This window comes from Chaetodon trifascialis, chromosome 19, assembly GCF_039877785.1.
Source record: "Chaetodon trifascialis isolate fChaTrf1 chromosome 19, fChaTrf1.hap1, whole genome shotgun sequence".
NCBI lineage: Eukaryota > Metazoa > Chordata > Actinopteri > Chaetodontiformes > Chaetodontidae > Chaetodon > Chaetodon trifascialis.
In genome coordinates, this window is record NC_092074.1 from 1,490,111 (window position 1) to 1,505,778 (window position 15,668).

Sequence of the window (15,668 nt, forward strand, 5' to 3'; positions counted from 1 at the left end):
AGATTAAAAATCTTACAGAAAAAATCAGGGCAGTCAAAGTTAGGGGAATAGATATTTAAAAGAGCTAACGGGAAAGAATTGATTGCACCGGTGGCCTGGCTAGATTGCTATCCTGCGTTTAGAAGACAAAAAAAAATGTTTATAGAAATGAAACATAGGTGATGCATATAGATAGACATCTATATGGGAAGCTTTAACAGTCATGTTTTGTCAACTAGTGAGATGGCAAACAAACGTTCAGCATCAGCTGGTGAGTCGAAGACTTGGGGACAACTAGGAGTTTGGCTGGAAAACGCAGGGAGTACTTAGCGCCGGCAACCATGAGCCTCTTCCTCACTGCGCTGAAGGCCTGGCGCTGGGATGATACCTCGGCCGTGTAATCGGGGAATTTCGAGACCCTCTCACCACGGTACTGTAGTGGGGCTTGTTGGCAGCTGAGCCAGAGGATACTGACCAGGTCACTGTAGTTGTGGACTCTTACATGATCCGCGGTTGCTCGTTAGGGAGTGGCTTGGGCCTCAGGCTGCGGTGGGCCCGATCAATTTTGATGGGCTTGGTGAAATTATCCCGGCCAAGAAGCTCCGGTATCAGTCCCAAGACAAACTCAGTTGGGCAACCGTTTTCTTCTCCCTCTTTAATGCCCACAATCCTGACATTAAGCCTGCATGAGCAACCCTCCAAGTCATTCACTTTAGCCTTGAGGAGCCCATTAGCCACCAATAAATCTTTGCAGGTCGCCTCCAGCACTGTGATGCAGCTATCGGAGGCCAAGAGAGCCTCATCCACGATGTCCAGGCAGTGCTCAGCTTCGCAGTGTTCTTTTTGGAGGATAGATAGGCATGCTTCGATAGAGTCAAGGTGCCCCTCCATCGACTTCTTCAAGTCATCCACAAGCGTACAAATCTTGGCAAGCTCAATGCCATGGCTAGCGATAGCAGCTAATATAGCATCAGTGTTAGGAGCAGTCGGGCTCGCCTGATATGCCATCTTTTTGCCTTCGTCTTTCTCAGGCATGTCGTAAAAACAAAATATGGCAAATTACGATGCAGGACGGTGACAGGGCAGTGGAAGAAAAAACATTCAAGTGCAATTGTTCATGAAAAAGGAGGTAGCTCGAACAAAGCGCATCTACTCCATTCCAGAGCACGAGCACCTCCTTTTTCAGGTATTTAATTAATTGACTAATTTTGGTGACAAGGTCATAATGAGGTTTTGAGATTTTGTGAGATTTTGTTTTATATTATTTCGAAAGTTAATTGTTATTTTAAAGGGGTCTAACTTGTTATTGTGTTTTTGTTTCCTTTCAATCAAAAGAGTAAAGAATATTTGTACATTCCAAAAAGCAGTCAATAAACAGTTATTTCCTTTCATTCAAATGAGTGGTCTGGGGTCAGTTATTTAAAATACAGCATAGTTGAAGTGAGTAGATCTCCTGCTAAGTTTGATGGTTCATTTGTTTATTAGTAGGTTTTGCCCAAAATAGCTCAATTTTAGTGGCAGATACCTTAGAAAACCAAACAAAGCATCATTCCAGCCTAAAGTTAGTCTTAGTGTCTTCAGCATAAGTTAAGAGTGTTTGAGGTGCTATTATGTGCAAATATCTATCCATGGTCCTATCTGTATAACTGAAATGTGTGAATGGTATGTATATATTTTACTTTCATTTGGAGTAAAAAGTGAATTTCCCCTGTGCTGGATCAATAAAGTTTATCTCATCTTGGAATGGAATACCAGGGCTCTATCTTAGCACATCTAAATGGAATGGGACAATAAATAAAGTTAGTAATTACACCTTTGTTTACCCTGTGATGAAATGTCAAAATGACCAGGGCCTGTGATCTGTTCCTCAAACTCCTGTGAATTACATTCTCTTCGGAGGATGACCTTTGAGCCATCCTCTGTGTCTCACATCAACAACATCAACATCTTCAACAACCATCCTTGCAGCTATGGATAAGTCTGCTGTTGAGGAGGTCCTGTGGGCCTCGGAGTTTGAGGGTTTTGCACCATAGACATATAAAGAGTAGACGCTGCATTGGTTGCTGGGGCGCAAGAAATGCGGCCGCCATCTTGGACCGGTCATTGTACTCCTAGTTGAGCAGCAGAAGGAACAAGTTGCCAGAGCACTGTGCAGCATATTCCTGTTCAAATCGGCGGACCGTCGAAAACAGGGCACAGGGGATTTTCACAAGTAAGATTGAACATTGGTTGTATTTTGTGAATTGAATATTACTGTGCTGTATTTATGCCCACCAGCAAAATCATAGCCAGCTAGCTAGGCTATGTTTAGTGCCGGTGTTCACTCGCCTATGAACTGAGACTTTATGAGTCATATTCCATAACACTGACTTAGATTACAACTGACACAAGAATGCTATTGTAGAAATAAAACAAATATTACTGGTATAACATTGACCAGTGAATTTTACACATGCCACAAACTGTATTATTCACATGTGATTCACCCTAACAAGGTGGCACGGCGGCACAGTGGCAACACTGTTGCCTCACAGCTAGAAGGTCCCGGGTTTGTTTCTCGTCTGGGGTGCTGTGGGTGCTGGGGGCGTGTCCTCCACCATGCCTTCGGTGCTTGCTGCCTTGTATCTCGATGAAAAAAAGGCCTTTCTGTGTGGAGCTTGCATGTTCTCCCCGTGTTTACCTGGGGTATCCTCCATAAAAAAAAAAACACTAAAAACATGCAAGAAAATCACCACATGACCAATTGTGACGAAAGGAACTGGGTTCCCGGGCACTGCTGTGGGATGGCAGCCCACCGCTCCTGGTCTTCCGCGGAGGAGGGATGAATGAAGGATGGGTCAAATGCGGAGAAATAATCTCATGAGAAGTATGGCGTGTGCATGTAGTGTGATGTGATAAATAGAAGTACATTTCTTTCTTCTTCTTCTTCTTCTTCTTCCCAACAGTAAGCTACCTCTCATGTCTCATACCCGCCCCACTTACTTAAAAATACAGACAACTGAACATCTGTGGAATAGTTTGCAAACAAGCTTATTCACAGAGGGAGAGGAGACTGGAGCGCTACTGGTGTCCCCCAAACCACCGGTGCTCATGGAAGGGAAAAATGTCCAAAATAAGAGGAAAACTTTTGGCCAAAAAATAAATAAATAAATGGCACAAAAAAATCCAAGTCCAGGCACTCAAGTGAAAAATGTAAAAGGCCTTTAATTTAATGGGCTACATTCATTAAAATTACACTAACGCGTATCGGCTTGCGCCTTCTTCAGGGTGCAGTGACACAAAGACAAACAGAGTAATCATGGTTGCAATTACTACAATTACTACAGCTGTGTTATGCAGGGCCAGCAGCTGATCGCTACTGTAAACAATGGGACCCACTGTCTCTCACGGACCCACAGATGCGGAGAAAGTGTAAGGGTTGTAAAAGTGATTACGAAGTAGCGCCAGTGTCACCGTTTTTAATGTCTCTTATACGCCAGATTTTAACAAACACGTAGATTAAAAAGACCAACAAGAAAAGCAGAAAAAGATAAGAAAAACTCTTAAGTCTAGCGAGCTGCTGTTAAAGGCTGCCGCTCGTATGGTGCCGGAAGTCAGTTTTTTGGAGTCATTCTGCAGCTGAGGTCGAGCAGAGGGGTTTCCTCTGTCCCAGTTGGCCTGTAATTGAGACTCGGGTAGCTTCAGTGCATGCGGGTGCCTCCTTAGCAGCCATTTTATTCTCTAAATTAAATTTACCTTTAAGATGTTTTAAGGATGATTTTGTCATGCGTAACACATTTAAGATTTTGAAACAGATTAAGACTGTGCTGAATCTCCCTGGATTGTCTACCTACGCTCCTATTTGTCAGAATCCTTGTTTTAAACCAGGTACAACGGATGCTGCTTTTGTACATGTTAGGCTTTCCGCTACTTAAATTGTGGGACCCAATGATGCAGACCCGGAGACAGGACTTATGAAAACAAAAGGCAGTTTATTAACAAAAGGAAGAACAAAAAGCGCACTTGAACGAGTGCAACAAAAACAACCAAAAACACACTCAAAAGGAGTGGATAGAACAAAAGGAGCTCTGACGAGGCGGGTATATAATCAAGGCACACATGGAAGCGGCAGGAAGGCACTGAAACAAAAGAAAAGAGTATTGGACCTTATAGGCTAGGTCAGAGGCGCTCTCCTCGCTCAGAGGCTGAGAACTCAAAAATCGTAAGTCCTTTCGCTTAGCCAGGCATATCGTGAGAATCAGCGCGAGCGGCACTACAACTTTGGAAATTTTCACGTGCGCAGAGCGAAATTTGTGCTTTGGAAGAGCGTGGAAAGACGAAAGTTTAAGACAATTTTCAGAGCTTCTCTCCACAGTTAATCCCCTGCACTCTAGCGCGAACATTCCGTGCAATACACACCCATTATAAACTCACAATTTCTCCCAAAACGCTCACGGTCATTGAACGGCGACTGCTCAAAAACTATACGACCTATCAAAACGAGAATTACTACATCAATAGACGAGACTTGGAACGGCGTCTCTAGGTGAAAGTATGCTGGAGCAGTAGCTCTTTGAAAAAGGGGGAGATTTTTTCGCATTTTTCTGCTCGTCCCATTCATTTCTTATGGGATTTTTTCGTGCGAAAAACGCGTATTCTGTAGAGAAAAATAATAGCCATCGATTCCCGATCCAGCCGCACGTTTTGATATATAATTCGCCTGGGTGCTCTCAAAACTGTAGGACTAGTAGCAAACCGAAATTTGTACGGAAGTAGAAGAAGAAGAAGAAGAAGAAGAAGCGCACAGAAGAACAATAGTGGTTCAGTGCTTTTGCCCTGAACACAGCAGGGGCGAAGCCACTAATCACTAATAAGAAGAAGAAGAAGCGCACAGAAGAACAATAGTGTTCAGTGCTCAGCAGGTAGTGCGGGTGCCTCACAGCAAGAAGGTTGCCGGTTCGATTCCTGGGTCGGGCCTTTCTGTGTGAATGGTTGTGTGTATGTGCCCTGCGATCAGCTGGCAACCGGTCCAGGGTGTACCCCGCCTCCCGCCCATTGACAGCTGAGATAGGCTCCGGACCCCGCGCGACCCCGAAAGGGATAAGTGGCATAGAAAATGGATGGATGGATATTATATAAACTAATAATTACTTATAAAAGCACACCTCAAAAAGGTAGACCTGCATAAAGTAAACTAAGATAGTTGCCATTTTTTTTGACTAAGATGAGACTAAAATGTACAGAATTTTAGGCAGTTAAAATGACTGAAAAGAAAAACCAGATGAGATGATTAAATATGATAAAAACTAACAATGACATTTGACACAGGACTAAGACTAGATAAAAAAAAATTGCTGACCAAATAACACTTGCTTTTCTGGAAACATAATTGTCAATAAACTTTGAGATAATGTGGCAATTTTGGGATAACTTCAATGACATTTCAAATATATGTTAGTTGGTAAATAGAACCTACCACGAAATTTGCAGACCTGAATAATGAAGGGTTCACATGTTTTTCAGATCACCTGTTTGAATTACGAAATTACACAAAAGCCTTGGTGAAAGAATGTGTTTAGCTAATAACACTGGACCCTAACTACTACATTTAACAATCACCAAAAATCTTGTTAAAAACAAACAATTTATAGCCAATAAAATGAAAAATAAATTGTGTATATATGTATACAGTATAATGCACAAAGTAGCAAAGTTACAAATTTTATGTAAACTGTCCAGATCATGTCCTTCATCGAGGTAAAGGGTTTCTGGTATGATATATCTGGTATATAAGTGTCAGCTCGAAATGAAGCTCTGTGGTCATCCTGACGCGTCTTTCCATTGTTACCCGGCCTTTCCAAATGCTGCTGGCTGCTGTGTTGTCTTCAGGCTGTTGCTTGATTTAGGCATGAAACTTGCCAAGCAATAGCTTCCTTTGGTCACACAGAAAAAAAACATGGCAGATTAAGTGTTACTTTCAAGACAAATACAAATAAATATTACTTAATTAATATTACTACACGTACAACTGTGTAAGGCTGCAAGAGCTCATTGTAGCTTAAAGTGGTCATGACATGTTGGATTACAAACCTGCACTTCTGATGCGAGGCTGAAGACTCCAATAGGGTGTCTCTGTAGTGGGTTGGTCTAGCAGACAACATCACTTGTTGCAGGTAATTGTAGTGATGTGCTGGTCTGTATGCAGGAAACAGTTAGAGATTACACCAACTTCATCTCAAATGTGTAGTTATGGCAACAGCTTCACAATAATGCTAACCATTCATTTATCAATGCCATGGCTGGAATTGCTTCTCTTTGGCAAGGCATCAGGTGGGTTAGCTGTTAGGGATGATGATGCTACTTACAGCTGATTTCCCAGGTTTGTGTCAGTCAGTTTTGAACAGAACTGAATCTTTGCAAAACCCAGTTTTGAAAATAACTGCTCACAGTAGTAGGTTGTCCCAAACAGGCATGCAAACTGTGATTGTGCCTAGCTTTTTTTTTTTGTTTTTTTTTGCTTTGCAGCTCATTGATTTTATGTTGTAGTTTATCAAGTACATCAGCTGGTTCCACTGAACACATTGCCATTCCAAATATTTTCACTTCCTTTTGTTTAGTTTTGCATATCATTAAACCTTCTCAGCAAATGCATGAATGTGTTTTGTACACACGTTGGATAAAAAAGTTTGTAGCAGTACATGAAATATTATTGTGAATGGAAAAAAATGTAAAAATTGTACAGGGCATGGAGAATTGCACATTGGTTTAGACTTGCACATGGTTCAAGTACATTGTTTTTCTCTATTGCACATTGGTTAAAAAAACATGCAGCAGTGTATAAAAGAAAACTAAGTATATATATAGACTTGATACAAAAAGATAGGAATGTAATATTGAAGAAAAAATATAATATTGCACTAGATATTGCATGAAATGTAATGGCATGAGGATGAAAACATAAAATCACACAGTGCAAAACAGTGTAGAGCAGTAAGTCAGAATCACAGTGCTGCATCAGACAAAACTAGAGTTGAACAGTCTGATGGCAGTTGGAATGAAAGGCCTGAATGAAGGGTAGCATTCCTTCCGTATAGAGTGGATGCAGCAGTCTGCTGCTGAAGGTGCTGCTTAGGGCCCCCACTGTATCATGCAGGGGGTGGGATGGCAAGGGTATGATATGGCCTTCATAGTGGACATTACCAAGTATCTCTCAGAGCGGAATCTTAAGCTCCAGTGAGCTTCTCAGCTCTCTGCTTTCAAATGTGAAGTGATTTAATCATTTAATTAAAGCTGTGGCAAGTGCAACTGGAAAGGGGTGACACTGTGCATTTTTCTACTCTACGAGAACTGAAATCTCCTTTGACATCTGAATATGCTGCTGTGTGAAAACTCCTCCAAGCTTTTGGTGAGAGGTTTCAGGACATGAAAAGTAAACAAAAGGAATTTAACATATTTGCTGCACCATTTAATGATGTACCAGCTGATCTGCCTGACAATCTACAACATGAAATCATTGAGGTGCAAAGCAGCAACTTGCTACTGTGAGCAGCTCTTTTTAAAACTGACTGTTGCTAAGACTAAGTTCTTCTCAAGACTAACCAACTAGCTGCAAGTAGCATCATCGTCACTATCATCTGACATCAGAAGAGAAGCAGTTTGAATCAGTGCCGAGGTTAGTGTGACATATGTGTTAAATACTTAAACATGACCAGGGGTGCTGTCAAGGAGGGGCCAAGTCAAGCCCACTGTGAAACAATTGCTGCCCCCACCAAGTGAGTCCCCTCCTTCCTTCCTTCCTTCCTTCCTTCCTTCCTTCCTTCCTTCCTTCCTTCCTTCATTGACCCCACTGCATTGGCACAATAAGCTTCTCAGTTGATGCCCAATAGCCAAAAATAAACTCAGCTCTTGTCCCCTGAACCTGTGAGGCAATCTAACAATTCTGCTTTGCTGTGCAGCCAAGAGCAGAGCAGTGCCTGTGCTTAGCTCAAGATAATGCTAATGGGTCACCCATCCATCCATCCATTATCTATACCACCTATCCCTTTCGGGGTTGCGGGGGGCTGGAGCCTATCCCAGCTACAATGGGCGAGAGGCGGGGTACACCCTGAACCGGTCGCCAGCCGATTGCAGGGCCACATGCAAGGACAAACAACCATTCACACTCACACTCACACCTACGGACAATTTAGAGTCATCAATTAACCTAATGAGCATGTTTTTGGTCTGTGGGAGGAAGCCGGAGTACCCGGAGAGAACCCACGCATGCACAGGAAGAACATGCAAACTTCACACAGAAAGGCCCCGCCTGACCTGGGGATCGAACCGGCAACCTTCGTGCTGTGAGGCACGCGCACTACCTGCTGCGCCACCGTGCAGCCGCGAATGGGTCACTTACAAGAAAAACATGGTGCATCTTTGCAAAGGTAGCTATGAAATCATGGGTGGAGATGAGAATGCAGTATAATCCTAATGAGCCTGCACTTAGTGTAGGAAGGGGAGCCAAATCTGAAGGGCTTGTTCAAGTCCATACTGCACTTCCATAGTAATGTTCACTCATCTTTCACCACATTTTATTTGTGTAACGATAACTCTGAAATGAATTAATTATTTAATGCATAAATCTTACTCCTCCCCAGGTGCTGCAAATCTTGGAAAGGGAATCGGAGGAATCCTGTTTTCCCGCTTTTCCCGGTCCAGTGGCCAGGTGGGTGGAGTGGAGGAGGAGCCAACAGATTCTGAGGGTGGAGCCTCTGAGGTGGAAAACATGGCATCGGGAGAGGAAGGAGTAACAGTAGCAGAGAGTGAAGAGAAGGACAAACAAATAGAGGAGGAGAGGAGGGAGGTAGAGCCTGCCATGTCCCAGTCCACCTCAGCTGTCATGGACAGCACCTCGTGTAAGTACCATGCTTTTGGTCAGGAACTCTGTTAAATTTACATGACATCAGTCAAAATCAGTCATACCATAAAATCTTGTTTCTTTTGATTTCTGCATTCCTATTTCTCTCAAAATCTTTCTGGTCCAGAGAGAAATTGAAATGTGGACTTGTCAGACCACAGCACACTTCTTCATTTTGTGTCAGTCCATCTTAAGTGAGCGCAGGCCCAGAGACTTCAACAAGATTTCTGAGTGTTGTTGAAATCCCTAAATTCATTGCACCTGTGGATTGAGAAACATTGGACTATTGAAGAACAATTGACTATTTGCCAATGCAGTTTTTCACAAAGTGGTGAAGTTCACTCCATCATTGTTTGTGAACACCTTAGCCATTCAGGGATGCCCTTTTCATACCCATTCACGATACTATCACCTGTTACCAATTAACCCGGGGAATTTTCCAAACAGGTATTTTTTGAGCATTCCAAAACTTTCCCAGTCTTTTGTTGCCCTGTCCCAGCTTGTTTGAAACATGTTGTAAATTAAGAATAATCATATATTCACAAAAATGTGATGAAGTTTGACTTTGTACTGTTTTCAATTTAAAATATAGTAAAAACCAATTATCACATTCTGTTTTATTTATGTTTTATACAGCATCTCAACTTATTTGGAATTGGGCTTGTACATTGTGTCTTTGTATGGTCACAAGTGCAATAGTCCACACATGACCACACCCAGCTGTAATGTTAGCTGTGGTTAGAGATTTAACAGACTTGTACCTTTCACAGAGGACAGTGTTTTTCTCCCTTCTAAAAATCTTTAATGGGAGTTACTCATTAATGGGAACCAGTTCCAAGGTATGTGAATGTGTGTTTGTCTGGGGCCTTTTTCATCATTTTCAGGAATATACAAAAATACATATATAAGTATGTTTACACTTTAAAGCATAAGTTCACAAAAGTGGAAATCTTGTTTTGCTAACCTCCAGTGGTTGTAGTTCTGACCTTGCTCTAGTGATGAGGAAGTGTATTCAGGGTGTGGTTGGTACACCATGACATCACTGTTGAGTGTGGCTTAAGGTGGTCACTGTAATCAGGGATCAGTGGCTGAAAACAGATGTCCAGACTTTTGTGGACTTAAAGCATACATTCCAGGAAAGTCTGCAAGTGCTGCTGACTGTCTAAGATAAGATAAAACTCTGGGGAAATTACATTGTTACACTTGGCAAAGTGTAAAAAAAGAGAGGCAAACTATACATGTGTCCATTTTGGACAAGATTATAAAAATACTTTTGCAGGTATTGAATTTCACATGATATGGATAAGCAATACAGTGTTTGCACAGTAAGAAAGAAAAAATATACAACACAGTAAAAAGTGTGACATATTGTCCCATACAGATATGAGTATATGTTAGCTTAAATAACAGTAATGCAAAATTGTAGGTTTGTGATGTTGTATTGGATTAAATGATGCTGGAGTTAAACAGTCTGACAGCCATTGGAATGAAGGACCTGTGGGAGCGTTCTTTCTTCCACAATGGATGCAGCAGTCTCTTACTGAAAGATCTGCTTAATTAAGCCCCCCACCCTCTCATGAAGGGAGTGGGATGGATTGTCCATGATTTGATGCTTGGCTAACATCCTCCCCTCACCCACTTCCTGATGGTCTCCAAAGGGCAGTCCAGGACAAAGCCAGCTCTCAGTGTTGTTTGTTCAGTTTGTTGTTGAGGTGAACACCCAGATATTTGTACTGGTTCACAATCTCAATGTCCAATCACTGGATATTAACCGGTGTAATCTGTGGCACATTCCTGCGGAAGCCTGTAACCATCTCCTTTGTCTTGCTGGCGTTTATGTGCAGGTGGTTCAGTCCACACCAGTTGACAAAGTTGGTTATGACTTCCCTGTATTCCAGTTCGTTCCCTTGTGATATATATCCAACAATGGCTGTATCATCGGAGAACTTCTGGATATGACAGCTGTGGGTGTTGTGTCTGAAGTCCGATGTGTAGAGGGTGAAGAGGAAAGGGGAGAGCACTGTACCCTGTGGAGCCCCATGCTGCAGACTACCACTATCACACAGACAAACCGCCACGAAGCCTCACATACTGTGGTCTGTTGGTCAGGTAGTTGAGCTACAGTTGTCCAGTTGTCTAGAGCCACAGATCAAGAGATCAGGTCTGCAAAGGACCTCATGTGGACTTATACGGACCTGCTTAATGTAGATTTCACCGGACTTTTCTCAGAATATGGCTGATAATTCACAGTGGTAATTACATGACGATTTGAAAGAAAATCATATTAACAATAAAGTGAAACATCGATAAGAAATCTTTTTGAAGTGTTGCGTGTTTTTCAGTTATCTTTAAGACATAGTAAGTCTTTGATATGGTACACATACAGAATATGATGGCTGAATGATTTGGCTTTGTATGTTACAGTTTTTAGTGTTAGACAGATGGACATTTGTTCAGCTAAAAAAATCATTTCACTCAGCCTTTGATGTGAGGGTTTGGCATGAACATTAGCAGTGTTAATGCTCCTGTAAAGGATGTAAGGCATAGCATTTGTTAGTAGTATTACCTGCACATACCTTGCATACTGTGTGTTCAGTAAAGTACACAGTCTTCATGGTGACCACTCCAGACAACATGACTGAAGTCAGCCAGGGCTCAGACCTTTTGAAGAAAATATCTTCTTTCTGCAGATGGAAACTGATCTGTCATTTTCTCTGTTTCAGTGGAACTGGAGAGGCGCATTGACTATGAGCTACGGGAGGGCTTGGTGGAGAACCGTTATTGGTCAGCAGTGACCTCACACACGGGCTATTGGTGCTCTTATGATGTGGCTCTGTTCCTCCTCACCTTCATGTACAGACCACAAGAGCTGCCTGAACCTACAGAAGACAACCCAGACATCTCATAAACTGACACATGGAGCCATCATTGCTGGGGTCACTTCACTTTCATTTTTTGAAATACAAATTGAAAGCTGGAACAACATAGAATAGACCTAATTTTTCATTTTCTAATTTCTTAATTCTGATAAAACAATTCTATGCCTCAGAAATGTTTTGTGTGAAATACAAAATATATTATTTGATATATTATTAAATCTGCATTTTTACAAATGTCAAATATTGGAAGACAAATTCTTATTTTAAATTGTTTCTATTTTGTTTGACCAAATAATTATTGATACAACTTAATTGTTCCTTTTAGTTGAACTGATTAGAAGAATAGTTGGTTTTAACTTTAATCAAAAGATTAGATTATGGCTTACCGTGTACATCATAAGTCTTCCCACTTTAGTATGTAATTTTTTTGTAATGAGTGTGTACCAGTATAGAGCCCTAATATCAAAGAAGTTGGGAACACTGTGTATTTCATGAATAAAAACAGAAAGCAATCATTTGCAAATGAACTGTGCTTTTAGAAACATTGTTGAGTCCTTGTAGTAATATCCTTTATACAATCATGTGTTCACAAAGCAGTGAACCTAGCTCCATCAATTCAATTCAATTCAATTATTTTATAAATCACCAAATCACACCAGAAATTGTGTAGCAGAGAGGGGTTTATATTTAACTAATATATATAGTATATGTAATACATCACTATGAATCTAATAATAATGGAAGTATAATTAAAAGTGACAGCAGTTACAGTGGATGTCAGGCATGTCCATGGTGGGAGACATAGCCACAATCCATAAACCAGGTTCAACCACTATCCATGGGAGCCTGTGAGACGTAAAAGCACAAAGACTCAGTTAGTAATATACCTTAGTAGGAATGAGTGGATGCAGATGGAGAAGGAGAGAAGAATAGAAATGCAAAAATCAATGTTCATGAGGTAAAGTTGTAAATATATTGTCTTTGTACCATTTTCAATTGCGTATATGTCAAAAAACATTAGCAAATTATAACATTTATTTATGCTTTACACAGTGCCCCCAACCTTTTTGGAATCTGGGTTGCAATATATACCTATACATAGGTTCATAGGTTGCAATATATACCTATAGGTACAAGGGAACCAGATGTGAAGTTAGGAAATGAGGTGGTGACAATATTTAGCATTTTCTAAATATACTGTGACCTATTTCAAAATAACCATATACACCTCAGCAACACTGGGGGGGGGGGGGGGGGGGGGGGGGGGGGTACAGATATATGAGAATATGAGAATAAGCTAACTACTCAGTTTGAACAAAAAACAAAACAAACAAAAAAAAAAAACAGAAAACAACTACAGGGTACATTTGTATTTTTACTTTGCAACAAATAGAAGTCCAGGGAAAAGAGAACCTAAAGCCTATATTTTACTGTATATGTTGTAATGTAAGTGAATTTCCAGTATGGAGTAAAACACTGTACTAACAGGGGACTTCAGGATCACAGACCAAGGACCACATACATGCAAAGATGCCACTGTAAACTTCCCTTATGCCACCAAGCTGTAACACACATCTGTAGTCTCCTGTCAGATGATTTGGAGATTAATGTCAGTTGTCCCTATGCACTCCCCATTGCTGTCAAAGTAATTGATGTGCTGCGTTCCTTTTCAAATGGGTCATTCCAGCATCCCTTGAGTTCTATTGAAGGCACATCATAATCAACTGCTACGTTTGGCCATTCATGCAGTTAAATCGAGCCTTGTCTGACAGGCCAATGATTTCATGATTTCATGATTACATGATTTCATTATTTCATATGATACCTGCTCGTCAAGAAAGGCAGGAGTTTTGGGTGAAATTTGGGTTCCCCCAGATCCTGGGTCTCAATACGGCAACTACATGCCCTGTCAGAGAATGCTCTGATATAGGTGAACCATAAGGGAACCCATTCCACCAACAGCCAGGTGATTTGTGATACAACATGTAAGGTTAGACGTGTATTCGCAAATTATCTTGGATCAAGCCATGACTCCTTTATACTGGCCACATCTGTCATTCTGCAGTCTTCCAGGGGGATCCCCTGGTGGAGGGGTGGCTGTTAGGAGACAATGGCTAAAGACACTAAAGACATGGCTTAGGACTAGCGTTATATGCTGAACTGTGTGTGCCAACGCTAATGAACCCAAATATGCCAGCAGCAGCACTGGCAGGAATCAGTCGGCAGAAGAGCTGCGTCATCTGTAGTCTGGTAAGCAAATGGACTGGGTTTGTGCAGTAATTACTGCATTTAGTTTAGACAGTTTCATTCACTAGGTGTGGGAAAAAAAGAAGAAGAAAAAAAAACAGAATAAAGACTAGACTAGAAACAGAAAACTGTAACAATATTGTGTAGTTATAAATCTAACTGACATAAAAATATACAGGATATGTCTGTGTCAGTTTGGTCAAATTTGTCAACACAACAAGCATGATTGGACATTGGTGCATTTGTTTATTGACTGTCTCCATGACTGTGAGTCACTAAACTGAAACATTTTTAAACAAAAACTAGACAGAAATTAAACATTAATAAAAACTAAACTGATATGAGCCAACCCGCTCTGAAAACTGGCAACAAAGCAGAAAACAGAATTTAGAAAAAAAACAAAACAAAACAAAAAAACAAAACAAACTATAATAGTTCTGTTTTGCGCCATATTGGTGAACACAATTTTAAACTAGAGGTCTTCCACCCTGGATTTGCAGGCGGAGAGCATCACGACGGGGCTGGCCACAGAAGGCTCCAGGGGCAGCAGGGGGTTGTCTGCGCATGATGAATCAGATGGTTGGAAGAGGAAGAGTTGCAGAAGTGAAGTGCTCAACTGCTTCAGCGCGCCATCCAAGGAGACGCAGTAACATCTCAGTCCAGTTCAGATGGGCATTGACATTGCAAACACTCCTCCTGATTGCACTCAATTCCCTCTTCACCATGTGGAATCCAGTCTGCTGGATTTCCAAGAAAGGGTGGTCCTCTAGCCAAATGATGGGTCAACTCATCTCTCCTCTCAACCTTGGCAATGTTTCTTGCACTCTGTCTTTGCTCGCCACAACTATCCCGTTTTTGTAGAGGTGATGGCTTCTGTTTGTTCTGTGGGAGAAAGACACAGTAATGGAACTGATCAAACAGATATTTTGTTGTTTCACTGAATAAAAGTTGTTTGATTGACAGCACAAAAGGTCTGCTGTTCTGGAATCTCCCTATATGAATTACATTCTATACAACAGTTCACAATGATTTATTGTTATCATGACTTTGATTGCCCACCTCTGGTCCCCCAAATCCCTCAATGATTTTCCACAGGAGTAGAGGAACTGATGTCCTCAGTTTAAGTTCGATCCTCAGCAGCCGTAGTAGGTGGTCCTCGTTCCATTTCCGCTTGATGTTTTCAGTGAGCCAGTTTTCCACCTGCGGCCCAGACATTGCCCACCAGACCATTTCATACAAATGCCACTTGATATCGATTTATTGTGAAATCTCACCCGCTGCGTTCAAGGCCTGTGTCGCTGTCAGGACTGGGAAAAAATATCCCCATATAGTTGGTCAACTAAGTTGACCCTTGAACGCAGCATAATCACCAAGTAAAACCAAATGGAAAAAAAACAAACAAAAAAAACATTTGGCATACTGCTAACATTGTTTAATCAAAATGTCTCTTTCAAAGGCCAAAAGAAAGGTTGGTACCGAGCACAGAGTGTTTCAGGACAAGTGCGAGAATGGTTATTTCTTTGTCGAGGTTAGGGGGAATGCCACCTGTCTCATCAGCAAAGAGAAATCTGCCATGCTTAAGGAGGATAACCTCAAGCTGCATTATTCAGGCCGATGTGGCACTTTAAGCAAGTTATGCCATGAGTGAGATGATTGCCAAAGCGGGAAAGCCGTTCACTGAAAATCTC

The 15,668-nt window shown here is 41.4% G+C and overlaps 1 protein-coding gene across 3 annotated transcripts in view; it reads left to right on the forward strand.

Annotated features, from left to right (window-relative positions):
• The window catches only part of ddhd1b (DDHD domain containing 1b), a 59,149-nt gene extending 44,203 nt beyond the window's left edge, over positions 1-14,946 (forward strand). For 2 of the 3 annotated variants that reach the window (XM_070986864.1, XM_070986865.1), the window contains 2 exons: positions 8,595-8,852; positions 11,578-12,248. In XM_070986864.1, coding sequence (XP_070842965.1) covers positions 8,595-8,852; positions 11,578-11,762 — 443 coding nt within the window. In that variant the 3' untranslated portion in view covers positions 11,763-12,248. Of the gene's footprint in view, positions 1-8,594; positions 8,853-11,577; positions 12,249-14,480 lie in introns of those variants that run through there. The other variant, XM_070986866.1, reaches the window with a different exon arrangement.
• The last annotated feature ends 722 nt before the right edge of the window (positions 14,947-15,668 follow it).